Source organism: Anopheles aquasalis, chromosome 2 (assembly GCF_943734665.1).
Source record: "Anopheles aquasalis chromosome 2, idAnoAquaMG_Q_19, whole genome shotgun sequence".
In the NCBI taxonomy this organism is placed as follows: domain Eukaryota; kingdom Metazoa; phylum Arthropoda; class Insecta; order Diptera; family Culicidae; genus Anopheles; species Anopheles aquasalis.
Window position 1 is genome coordinate 57,789,717 of NC_064877.1, and position 13,273 is coordinate 57,802,989.

The 13,273-nt window shown below is 45.1% G+C and overlaps 1 protein-coding gene across 1 annotated transcript; it reads left to right on the forward strand.

Moving 5' to 3' along the window:
• The first annotated feature begins 11,485 nt into the window (after positions 1-11,485).
• On the forward strand, positions 11,486-12,389 carry LOC126571822 (ficolin-1-like). The gene has a single exon (XM_050230651.1). The coding sequence runs from the start codon at positions 11,525-11,527 to the stop codon at positions 12,368-12,370; it is 846 nt and encodes a 281-aa protein (XP_050086608.1). The 5' UTR covers positions 11,486-11,524; the 3' UTR covers positions 12,371-12,389.
• Positions 12,390-13,273: the final 884 nt, after the last annotated feature.

The following is a 13,273-nucleotide window of genomic DNA, read 5'->3' on the forward strand; positions in this document are numbered from 1 at the left end:
CAAAGAAGGACAAAGAGCAGCTGCTCGGTCAGGTGGAGCTAATGGGGACGGCGATTGCTGGCGCCGCCTTGGACTGCTTTGGACTCATATATGCTTCACCTGAACCTCGATGATCCTTTGGGGCAATGCAGAACCGACCGGCTAACCGACCGACTGGCCGACTGGCTGATGATAAGGTGAACGAAGATTTCTCGAAGACGACGGTTGTGGTCTAGGCTGTGTGTCTGTTGCTGCTGTTGCTGATGGGCCTCATTCTGTGGTCAGAAGCGATGTTCTCGGCCCCGGATGCTATCCGTTGCAGGTCGGCAAAGGGTTTCGCTCTCAGATGCTGTAATACACTTATTTCTGCAAACTCATCCCCCTCTCCGCATCCCCAAAAACTGTTGATAAGATGTAGATTCAGCTTGTGCCTGTGTGCCTGTGTGCTTGCGTGTGTGTCTGTGAAGGATCAGTTCGGCAACAATGGCCGTTTGTTGCAGATAAATCGGTAATTTTGCTTCGGACGTGCTCCGGGGCCCGATTGGTATGCAGATTTTAATCAAAAAATTAAGAGCGCTCGAGAGCAACTTCAAACGAAAACTCATTTGCACCGCCCCACCTGGGTGGTCTGTAGTTGTCAGTAGCACACAGCAGGGAGGGAGGGCGGTGTTGTGGTTTGACCGGGCCTGGGTTGAAAATATAATAATAATGGAAATAATACAATGGACATGTGGAAGGGCTTGTTGCTGACGGGTCTGCACAGTGCGTTAGTTACGGGAAGTGCTTTGCCTTTAACCTTTACAACAGCAGCAAGTAAGCATTTACTAGCACGAAATCCTTTAGTACATGTAAGCGGCTTCTACGTTACTTGTATTTGCAGTGTGGGGGTTTTGGGTTTAGCTTAATTTAACGAGTTTTAAAATTCAAAATATCCTGCAATTTGGTTAAATTTTCTTCTCTGTTTCTCTCTCTCTCTCTCTCTCTCTCTTTCTCTCTCTCTCTTTTACTATCTGCTATCACATACCAGCAACTAACGAAGCGGACAGATGATGTATGATAAAACAATCGTCGGTATGTCAGAAGCAGTCACCACGCTGGCGAACACCAGCGATCAGCTCGCGCACCGTGGCCCTCGGCATTCTTGGTCGCTTGCTCCACTTTAGGTCCAAAGAAGGAGCAAACAGGAACGGTATTTTTATATTCCCAGGGAAAATCCGGGAAAATGATTCGGAACATTTTGCGGGCTGCTAAGAGAGAATGTTGTGAGCCAGTCGTCGCATTTGTGCTTTTGCTTTCATGGAAATTTCTTTTGTGATGAGATTTTTAAACGCATTTTACCGTTACGATCTGCAGCAGCTGTTTTAAGCATGATACCAATGTTGCATAAAGAACTACCTGGACTGTTTGTCTACTATAACGATGATGATGGTCTTATAACAAACATTCAATACAATACAATTAATACAATGATGAGCTCAACCTCGCCAGAGTTATCTATAAACAAAATCAAGTTCCAATACTCGATCACAATCTCTTTCACATTCACTTTCCATTCTTGTTGACATGTGAGTCTGTGTTGGTACTAATGTCCATGACCAACCAACTAATGTCCGTCACCGTGAACATTGTGGGTATTAAAACGATGTTACGAAAAAATGCGGAAGCATCATCACGAAATCAGAATCGCATATTTTACTATTGCAATTAGCATTGCATTAGCCACAATTACTTTCGTCTTTGAATCACTCTCTTTCATCTTCCAATCCCTCAACATTCAATCACGCTTTCTGGTGGAAAACAAGATAAAAAATCAATGTCTAACAAAAGAAACCTGCCCGAATCAAGCAACGAGTGCGCGTGTTGACGGAGTATTTCGGACCTTTACCCCCGGAATTATTCTACAAAAAAAAAAAGATTTTGCCCGATCATTTGTTTTACAATGAATTTTTATCCATACAATTTTCAATAAACATTGTTGCTTAAGAGGCGAAAGAACTGTTAAAGTTTAAAACCTCTATAATATAATAATAAAAAAAAAAAAAATTGTTGCTTACGAACGTTGTCGCAATAACCGCCATACCAATTCCAGTGGAAGCTTAGTCCGAATCGAACTAGATAGAAGTTTTTGAAGGGTGAGCGAAGCGCAATGCGTGGTGACATGATAGCGGTGATGATCAGACGTACTATCCTAGAGATTTTTTAAAACGATGTGCATGAAAATACCGAATAAAGTACACAATTCAAGCCCGTAGATCAACTCAAGCCCGTAGATGGCCAATTTCCTACACCAACATCGTTGCCATATCGGATATGGCATTGGTTGCAACAGTGACTTTTCCGAACAACCTAACAATTGTTGATTGAATCAGCGTGCCCAGTGTTCCGTTCCTCTCGCAATAGAATGCTGGGAATATTGTTCACCTTTTTAACGTAGATAGGAGATTGTTAAAAACAGAACGTCCCTGTTAAATAACGTAAAGCTAGAATGGAGAAGCTACATATTTTTACCTTTCATTCGTCAAGATATAAATAGTGGTCCTCCAATTCATCTTAGAGCCGAATTCAATTATTTATAAATACAGAATTGCAGCTAGTTTATTAGAAACCTGGCACAGACAAATTCATAACACATTCTCTCGGTTCTCACTAACTCACAATGTACGGTGCCCATCAACCGTAAACATGCAAAGACTCTTCCGTTCACCCGCGAACCAGATTGTAACCGTTGCCAGCTAGCGGCACATCTGATTTTGGGTCATTTCTTCACCAATCTTTTACCAGCTGGCTGAAGATCTCCACAAATGAACCGCAGGACACGTGCTGTGTGCTACCCGGAACGTTGGTAACTGCATGTGGCTGCTGCTTTTATTGAATTATTGACTCACTACGGGCAGGTGGTGCATGTGGTTACCGGAACACCGTTGGACGATCCCGGCCTAGCAGGTCGGATCATTTTCATACATCAACCCTGGTGCTTTGGTGGTGTCCATATCGTCCATCCGGCCTTCATCAAAGCGCCTTCGTCGACGCGGTACATGTTTTTGTTCGTTCCCGCGCTGGCAAAGTCCTTCCGCCGCAGCGCCATAGGTCTATGGTCTATGGTTCGGCTAAATTATGCATTCAATCTTGGTGGCCAAAAACTCCGGTCCAGCTCATGAATTCCGGAGCCGGCAGACGAGCAGCAGCATAACCAGCGGAACCTGGTCTCCTATCTCGTTGGATACCTTGGTCAGCACACGTCCAGGATATGGCCTAGGGCGGTTTATACTCAGGAAAAAAGCGCCAGCGTAGTACATCGTAGGCCTACAGAAGGGGATGCTGCATCCGCTTCGCTACATCTCCATCCACCATCGTCATGGCCCCTGGCCACGGAACGGTCCGGTTCCGTTCGCCTGTTCAGCAGGATGTAGCGCACCAGATCCCCGGGCGGTGTGTGGATGTGTTTGTTGTAGGAAAGAATGTACCTCGGAGCGAACGATCCGATTTCTGATTTTCCCCATTCTCCTCCTTCTTTCATTGTTGCTGGACACCAGGAACCCCAACAATGCCGCCAACTACGATTGGGTTAGAGGTGAGGTCCGGATGGATAATAAAAACGTTGCCAGATCGCACGAATGGACGGACGGACGGATGGGTCGCGTACGGTTCTGGAATGTTGGGACAGGTCCGCGAGTTCGTAGGAAGAGGTGATGGCCTGGATGACGCCACGGTTGGCATGCGAGAGGGTGAACGGATGAGTGACGAAAGCATCTCTCGGGCCATGATGCCTCGAACCGGAAGCAAGTAAGAGCGAAAAGCGGGGCGGCATCGTGCGCATACCTCAAGAAAGTAAAATCTGGATCCAGACACAAGAGAGAAAAGAATCGGAGGAGGGGAAAAAACACGAAACCGGGAAGCGTATCCGGCTTTTCCGGAGGAAAAATGCAGAAAACAACGTTCTTCTCCACTGCAACTCATGGCCTTCTTCGCTCTTTTTCTTCGTTCTCTCTTTGCATCCTACACGTCACCAACGATCGAAGAGCAACAGAGGGCTGCTGGTCCTCCCGTGGTCCGCCAGGAATCGGCTTCGATACAATACGTTCGATCCTTTAGGGGTGCTCTCACGCTTCACCATCCTTCCCCTTCCCATTCCGTGACATTTCTCTGAACGGCTTTTCAGCGTTCACAGCAGCGCAGCGCATTTTTGGGCAAGAAACGGCCACCATAACTTGGCTTCCAGCAGCAGCAGCCAGCAGCAGTGTTCGTGGAAGGAAATTGAAAATGCAAAAGTCTATAAAGCAACACACTTAAGGGAGGATGTAAAGATTGTGAAGGTATGCGCTTAAAAATTTCCCCCGAGGATTTTGATCTCAAAACAGCGGCGAAGAGGAGATGGTACAGCAACGCAGCGCAGCTGGGGCTGACTCACGTCCCCGTGAGCTAACGTCGGTAAGACGGTCCTCCCTCCCTCTCCCGCCCCTTGAAGGTTCGCATATTCCTCGTAAGCACCCTGGTCTCCCTGTCTCACTTTCTTGTTAGCTAGCTGTCGGTACAAAAGGTTGAAGGTTAAAAATTCATAACCAATTTAAATTTATTACTACAGCAAATTTGGGACCATTGCCGAACTCAACTGTGGGCTCACCGTGCCCCCGTGTGCCCGAGTGTGTGCTGTCGATGGCACATCCTGTACAATGCGACGCCTTTCGACTCCCGTGGTACTGTTTTGCTGGTGACTGCTGAGGTACTTCTACTCGCATCGCTGTCTAGCTTTCTTCTTATGTCGTCGCTGTAGTAGTGGAGGCCCGTACGTGCTGTACGCGAAGCTGTGCGTTCGAGGCGCGCTCTGGTGTGGTTTTCTTGTGCGCGACCTGGGCACGGATTTGTGCGAGAAGCAAATCATTTGCACGAGGGCGCAACACGTTTCGGGAATAATATGAAAATATGCTACCCTCCCCTGGTAGTGGGTTTGTTTTCTTTTTTTTTCTTGGGGGATGTCGCGGATGTTTGTCGGTAGGTACACCAACCGTAACTTGATGATGTTGACTTCACTCTTGCCGGGAATGAACGCTTGAATGTCATTTTGCACGGCTGGAAGTGGAAAGTGTAAGTAGTGTTCAAGGGAGATGAGAAAGCTCGGTGTAATAGCGGAAAATACTCGCGAAGCAACAGCGCCGGTTCTTGAGTTTAAAGAGATGGTTCATGCAATTTAATGTTACTTTAATTAGCAAATTTAACTCCTTTAATTAACAGAGTTAAACAAATGTCTAACGTATGATACCGTGTGAACTGTAGGAACTTATTAGACAGAATCTTGAGTACACTACGTTCGTAAAAAAAGTTTGTGATTTTGCTCTTGCTAAGTTCAATCATTTGTAAAATGATATTTCAAACCTGTTGTTTGGGTTAAAGAGTCTAGAACACCAAAGTACAGCCCTACGCTGTCTACTCTTTACTTCTGAAATAGGAAATTGTCTCTTCAAATATATTTTCCATTGAAGAGCGATTTGTCCCCTCACGTCCACTGAAGCGAAACACATCGGAATCATTGTCTACTGACGACAATCATCTTCACACCACATCTCAATACCTCATTGTGAATATGTGTTGAACCTTCATCGCTGCGTCCTTTGTTATCGATGTTAACGTTACACTTACGGTTGGAAAAGTTTATCTTATCTTTGTTAATTTTGCAAAATTGGAGTGGTTAATAAGTATTTTATTAGCCTACAGTTAATTAAATGCTATGTCTCATATTAAACATGTCTTTCTGGCTGCCGAATCAACGCAACATTCATCTTTTTACATTACAAAGCATCATCTTCCGCACTTTTTTCCAAAAATGAAGTAAAGAAATGTTCAGCAATGCTGAGCCCAAACAATTCCCAATTACTAAAAGGAGTCAATAATGATTCCAAAAGTTTGTAGTAAAAAAAAATCCGTGCGATATCAGATTGCTCTTCAATCCACATTTTCAAATTAGAATTTTAGTATTCCTTTGAAGCATTGTTAGTTGCATCTCTTTTATTCGAATCAATCATCCGGAAGCATTTGCATCAACCATTGTTGTGCACTGTTTTGAACTTGCTCTATTGTGCACATGCTATTATGGACTATCGGTGTGTACATTCTACAAAAATGATCATGTTATTCGAATATATATCCTTTGAATTGGTCGCAAATGCATCCAATTGGGTGTTTTTATTCATAGAATAATAGTTAAATAAATTAATTAAAAAGTTGACCAAAACAATCGAACAAACAGTTGGTGAATAGAATAGGAACTCACACAGAAATCGCTTCATCACGTCCATATTTCGGAATACTGTGATGTACAAAATGTGCAGTGATGATAATAAATACGTTGCTATTGATGTTGATAGATATAGATCGCTTTCCATTGTAATGTTATTTCCATTGTTTTTAAAAACAAAACAAAAACCCTTTATAATGGCGCGCATAATTACAGCAATGCTGCTTTAATAAGCATATTACAAACACAGTATGCGCCTAAGTATTATCATGAATAGAACAGAAAAGCTAGCTACCACATTCCATCGTCCTACTATCTGTTGGACGAAAACTGTCCAACTGGTTAGCGTAGGAGGATTCCTCTTTCTCTGTCGCTGCACAGCCCCGGTGGGGTCGCTCGTCAACGCTAACGGCTGTCAAGGCCATGGTTCATAATTGATGCGCCGCAACGTGTGGGAATGATCACGGTCAATCAAATCGACACACGCCACAATGGAGCCGAAGGGGACCAACGGCCGACGTCAACGGGGACGTCGCGGTACTGCGTACGTCAGGATCGTCGTCCCCGAGGATATGGCGTGGTGTACGGCTGAGTGTTAGTAAAGAAATTGGAGGAACAGCATTTTTACGAACCTTCATAGACCCACCACCTCTCGCCAGGGAGGTCACCAAGCCAAGCGACCCGTTTGACCAAACCCTCCATTCCACCAACCACCGAAAAGGGATAATAAAACGCAAAAAGCTTTTTATGATTACACACATTGCTGCTGTGGTCGTTGGACTTTTATGTCGTGACGTTTTGTGGAGGATAAAAATTTAATTTCATTTCAATATAGTGAACAGTGGAAGCATTATTCCAGGTAGCAGCGGGGCAGCATAAACAACCGGCCGGCGGCCGTCACTACACGAGTATGCCATTTCGGAGTGGAGTCCTTTCCCTTCCTGCCCGTTCCGTGGTTGAAGTGAATATAGTTATACGTTTGTGGGAGTGTGTGCGGGTTTTGTAGCTTATGATGAGCGCTGTTGACAGTGTTGATCTAGATCAATCTGCCTAAATGGAGTTGGCATTCGTGTTGGCCACTCCCTGGGCTTGGGGCTAGGTGCTGTGAATACATTCTATTACTGTCTGCCAATGTCGTAGGTTGAATGGTTATGGTTGTTGAGGGACACTCATAGGCGTAGCGTTCGATCCGGTAGAGGTTAACATAATTATGAAATGTTTTGTCACAATTTGAAGTAACAAACAAGCCAGCCAGATCATTCCACTCTGCCCTGCCCCCCGGGGAAGCAAAAAACTTTTCTTCATTTTCCACCATTTCCGCATCCATTTTGCAGTTATAAACTGCGGGTCTGCGAGAACTGCAAACTGGAACCCCTGGACGACGTCCCTGCCACTAAATTGAATCTTGAGCCAAATTGTCTGGAGCAATTCCATTCCGCTTCCGCAGATCAGCCGCTGGCGACGTTTAAACAATAGAACATTCGCTGGATTTCGTCGTCGCAGAGTGGCGTGGGCGGCGAGGGCGTCGCGGGTGGCATTTCAAGAATGTATAAATTAAATATGTGAATGGCATTGGTTTTGACAAGTGTCGGATTCTATTTCGCTCTGCCGCCGCTAGACTTATGATGTCGGGCCGTGGCGTCTCGGTGCGTTTCGTTTTCGAGACACATCACATCTCGCAGAAAGGTAGAGTGTCGCACCACCACGTGCACCACCGTACTGGTAGCGGTAATTTATGGAAAGTTTGTCCGTATGCGTCTTCCTCACGGGTCTTCTTAGCGTGCCCGGAACTGGCTGTTCCTTCGTCTGCACAAAACAGTCGAGAGAAAGAGACGCGGAGACGCTGGCGTTGGATGCTTTTCTTCATCTTGCGCGAAGCATTTTTCCTCCTCCCAGCGGACGGCGTCTTACCGGTCGCTGTGCTAGGCCTGTGACTGTCGTCCTTGTCCTTGTGTCGTTGTGCACAAGACCAAGAGTGCTTGGAGTGTGTAAAACAATGCGAACCGTTCGTTCCTTCGTTCCGGCTGGTCCTCTGGGAGTGCGTCGAGGCAGAGACGGGACGGGACGGAACGCGATGGGACAAGGTCTGTGTTGTTTTTTCGTGAAAGCGTGAAGCCATTCTTATGCAAATATTACCCCGGCAAGAACCGCTAATAAGACATCCTTGCGCCTGATTTGCGCGGTTTGTTTTGAGCCAATTTCTGTACGGCTGTGGCCGCCCCGCGGTGTGTACATTTCCGTTTACGCCAGGGAGTGCCAAGAGATGATGAAGGACAACCATCTTGGCGCCGTTGTGGTGGGGGGCCACACCAAAACCGTTGATTATTAACTGCGTCAATTTTGGATAAGAGGAGGAGAGCGAGAGAGAGAGAGAGAGAGAGAGAGAGAGAGAGAGAGAGAGAGAGAGAGAGAGAGAGAGAGAGAGAGAGAGAGAGAGAGAGAGAGAGAGAGAGAGAGAGAGAGGGGATGAAGCTTATGATACAACAGGTTGGAGTTAGCTTCCCCGACAGGCAACATCGTCTGGGGGACCGTAATTCAATATTTTTTTACGCGGGAATTTTGGCTGCAAATTTGACATTAACACGGGGGAAAAGTAATTGCGAAGGATGGTTGGTGAGCTATTTAATTAACATTTCAATTAGGTACACGAGAAATCTGATATTCGATGAGAAAAATGTTCAAACAACATGCAGACAGCTTTCAATACTTCCTCGAGACATTGTAAAGTTTATTCAAAATATTGATCTAATTATTGATGCCGAAATAATAGCATTCCCCAACAGGTTAAACTGCGCTATCAGCTTCAACACTTTTACTAATGGAACTCTCGGGCCACGCAGATCACGCAGTGCTCACAAGGCCTTGAGAGTCCTCTGCCGCGCCGCGAGTCAGAGGATCACGTGGCGACACCGTAGAACACACGCTCCACCGCTTCGACTAATGTTTTTGCACGGAAGCCGACGATGTGAATGGGTTTAAAATTAATGCCGTCGTCACCACCGGCAGCAGCAACGGCAATGGCGGAAGGATCTGTCTTCTCCGTGCGCAGAACAATGTCGCCCAAGAGGTGACGTGCACTTGGCGACGAAGAAACGAACGGAACGAGGGCGCAAAGGAATGGCGAAAGCAGCAGAGCGCAAGGAGAGAGTGCACGCGAGCATCTTTCCTGTTCGTCGCCTGTCGAAACGTTGGAATCGTCGTCGTCTTTTGGTTCTTCGGAGGAGATGTCGCGTCCCGAGGAAAGGGAATATTCAATTAACATGCAGCTCCCATTCCCAGCACGCCGCCCTCGCAGCCAACACTCACCGTCGGCACCTGACGGAATGCTATCGGGATGGCGAGATTGCAGATTTATGAGCAGAATTTCAAAATGTGGTGCCCTGTGTGGTGAGGCGCTGAGGTGGAGCTAGAATGGTGCGAAAGTTTAAAAACCCACTGCGGGTTTTTCGGACGGAAGCACACACCATAAGGCACGCACTTGCACATCGCTCCTGACACATTCATTTCCTGCTCGGCATCAGCTAGCGATCGCAGTATGCTGCCGCACGTTAATTGGTATGATTTGTGGGGCGTCTTTGCGACGGCCTGGAACATACGCGCGGTGCTGTAAGTGCACGTTTTGCGTTGCACAGTCAATGGAGGAATGGATTATTTTTGATTTCCGTGAATATTGCATTAGTCTGGGCGATGGCGAACGAAATATAATTTAATATGGTTGGCTACCACGCTTTGATGGAAAAAGATAATGAATATGGCTATTCAGTGCGGCTGCTGTGTGGGTTTTACATACATTACAAATTAATTTATACGTAGTTTCGGTGCATCGTAACTCCATCATGTCATCATTCGTACGGAATGCGGGATTGTAGTTTTTGGTTCATGCTTTTCATTAGAATACACTCCAATTGTGCTATGCTTAGAACAATGAGACCGAGTGGAATTTATTATATTCAATCATAGCTTCTAATTGAATCCATTTTATGCTGATTAAGCTTTGGAAAACAATACGAAAATAGCATTCCACTCGAAATGTATTCCTATGGAGCATCAAAGCATAAAGATCGTTTCTGTTATCGATTTCGATTTTCGTTTATCTATTACCGTTATTGCCGATGCAGATATCATCCTTGGAATCACTCACGCTCTTACTCTTGCATAAATGAGCAGAAGGTTCTCTGGCGGTGGTCTTCGATTCGCCATACGCTGACTGATGATTAACCGTGATTCTCAGAATCTCAGAGAATTTTCACAAGACCAAGTTTATGGTGGCACCATCAGCGGCCCGACAAGCTGTTGAGTCCAATATGCTTGGGGGTAACGTACTAATAGGCGACAAAAAGTTCGAAGTCGTAGAGAACTTCACCTACTGTCCAGAATGGACGAAGCTCTCTTATCCGCGTTCGAGAGGAGAGTTCTCAGAAGGATGTATGGCCCCGTATGTGAGGAGGGATGATGGAGAAGCCGATACAACGCGGAGTTGTACGCGTTGTATGGCGATCTCACTGTCGCGCAGAGCAAAAATAATTAGAAAAAAAATTCTAAATGCTCCTTTTATCGTTAAAAGACGGATGCCGTTTGAAATTTGAAATCATATTAAAAATTATGGATTTGGGAGCCAAAAATCCAAAAATTAGGTGTTTTATAATGATAGCCTCACTCTACAAAAAAATAAATTAAGAAGGAAAACAGTTCATTAGGCTGTCAATGTTATTTTATTTAAAATCAGTAACTCCTCCGTTACTTTTAATTGTCTGGAAATGCGGGTTCGCATGCTTACAGCGAGCATGAAAAATGTTGTAATGCGCAAGGATCGCCATGCACTCTTATTAGCTACTTCCACCTGATCTATGGTGTCAAATTGTCTACCATTCCCGTAAACATCACTAACATTCGCCAAACATTCTTAATCGGATTTAAGTCCGGAGAAATCGCTAGCCAGGACATTACATTGATGTTTGTATACTTTAAGTAGGCAAGTGTCGCCATGGCGGCGTTATCTTGCTGAAAAAAATATTTTTTTTCTCGATGAAGCATAACCTACGTGACATTGATACCATAGGAAGCTAGTAACTCCGCATAGATCCGTAACGGCAAACATAGTCTGAACGATCAGTAGCTCTCCAAGCATTCAGCTGATCAGCTTCATAACATGACCACGTTTTGCATTGCGACTGCATATCACCAGCCTTTAGTTTGTTAGAATCGGATATCACCTTCACCAGAACTGGTATAAAAGAACATCCCATGCGAAGTGTTGGATCGCAGTTCTAACTCAACTGTGGCTCGGTGTGACATAGAGAGCTTAGCTATTCAGAAATGAAGTGGAGTATCTGTTTTCTACTGTTGTCTGCTTCTTTATACGCAAGGGCAACTAACGACACCTCTGATACCATGGAAGAAAGGTTGAAAGCACTGGAGCTACGCTACCAATTGGCGAGAATAGCAAACAATAAAGACTCTTTCGAGAAGATGCCAACAACCCTAGCACGAAGCAATACAACACCTAGAGCTGTAAAAAAACCTAAGCCAACAACCTACGCATCGTGCAAAGAAACACCAGCCAAAGTGTCGGGGGTGTATCAGCTCCATCTTAACGACGACAGTACACCGTTTAATGTCTATTGTGAGCAGGAGAAGTTTGGAGGCGGCTGGATCGTGGTGCAACATCGCTTCGATGGTTCGGTTGATTTTTACCGGAACTGGACCGACTACCGAGACGGCTTTGGTGAGTTGGACAATGAATTCTGGCTCGGACTGGAAAAGATTCATCAAATAACATCGGCCCGTAAACATCAACTGCTCATCGAGATGAAGGACTTTGAGGGCAACTACACGTTTGCCCGTTACTACGAGTTCCATATAAACAACGAGAGTCTTAATTACCGTCTCAACATTCTGGGATCGTATACTGGTACTGCTAGCGATGGATTATCACATCACTTGCGGAAGAGATTCTCAACGAAAGATCGAATGTACAACAATGCGGGAGCCAGCGGACCAGGGGCAGATTATTACCTCGGTGGCTGGTGGTACGGTATAACCTCCACTTCTAATTTGAATGGGCCGTACAGGTATGATATGGATCCGAAAACAATTTGGTGGTATCATTACAAACGCCAAAAAGGACTTAGCTTCACTAGGATGATGGTCCGGGAATATTAAATCGCATTCATTGTGGAGCACGGTCAACTTTCAATTTTTGTTAGAAATTATGCGAATTAAGATGCATTTTGGAGCTATTTTTTTGGATAAGAATATTTTGATGGGGTGGCATAGGAAAGAAAACAATAAACTTCGCTAAACATCCGATCTGCAAAGTCGTAGTTTGGATTGAGAATAGTGTTATTTTTTTTTTCTCACAGGAAACCAACGGTGATCGGTTTGATATGGAATTTGTTTTGACTCGAATTTGTCTCGGAAATGGTTCGCACCGTTGTTCCAATGATTTATTCTTTAGCAGCTCGATCTCCCAGAGTTGGGGAGTGGGACAATGGGCAGGCTGTCGTCAGGTCCTGGAAAACGTTGCGGACTCGACCTTCCGGCGTAACAAACCGGCAGCTGACACAGACACAAACAGATCACAAATGTTTTTGAACATAGAGTGAGGTGCATGGTCTGACGATGCCTTGTTGTTTGTTTTCATCTTTAGTACTCAAGTAGAATAGTTATATGTTCAGGTTTTATCTTAAGAACCGCTCTATAATTAATACTTTCATTTCACTATTTCTAATCTTTACTGCTAAACATTATAATTAACAACTTTAATTAAGGAAACCATTCTGGGAGGGGGTGAGGAACCTAAATCGAGATTGCCAACCATCCCGATCTGGGATAAGCAGCTGAAGACGGGGCACGCCTTTACACCGGAGAGAAACATAGTTTAAGGTCACGTTACATGACCCACTCTACCGCCCTACGAACGATTCGGCATCAGCAAAGATTAATTTAAAATTAATTACTTCAGGAAAGGCCCACAGAGTGTTAATGGTAGCGTGTGTCCCGTATACATCCTAGTGCACACCGGAGACTAGCCGGAGCACCACTTGAAGTGAGACACTTTACCCG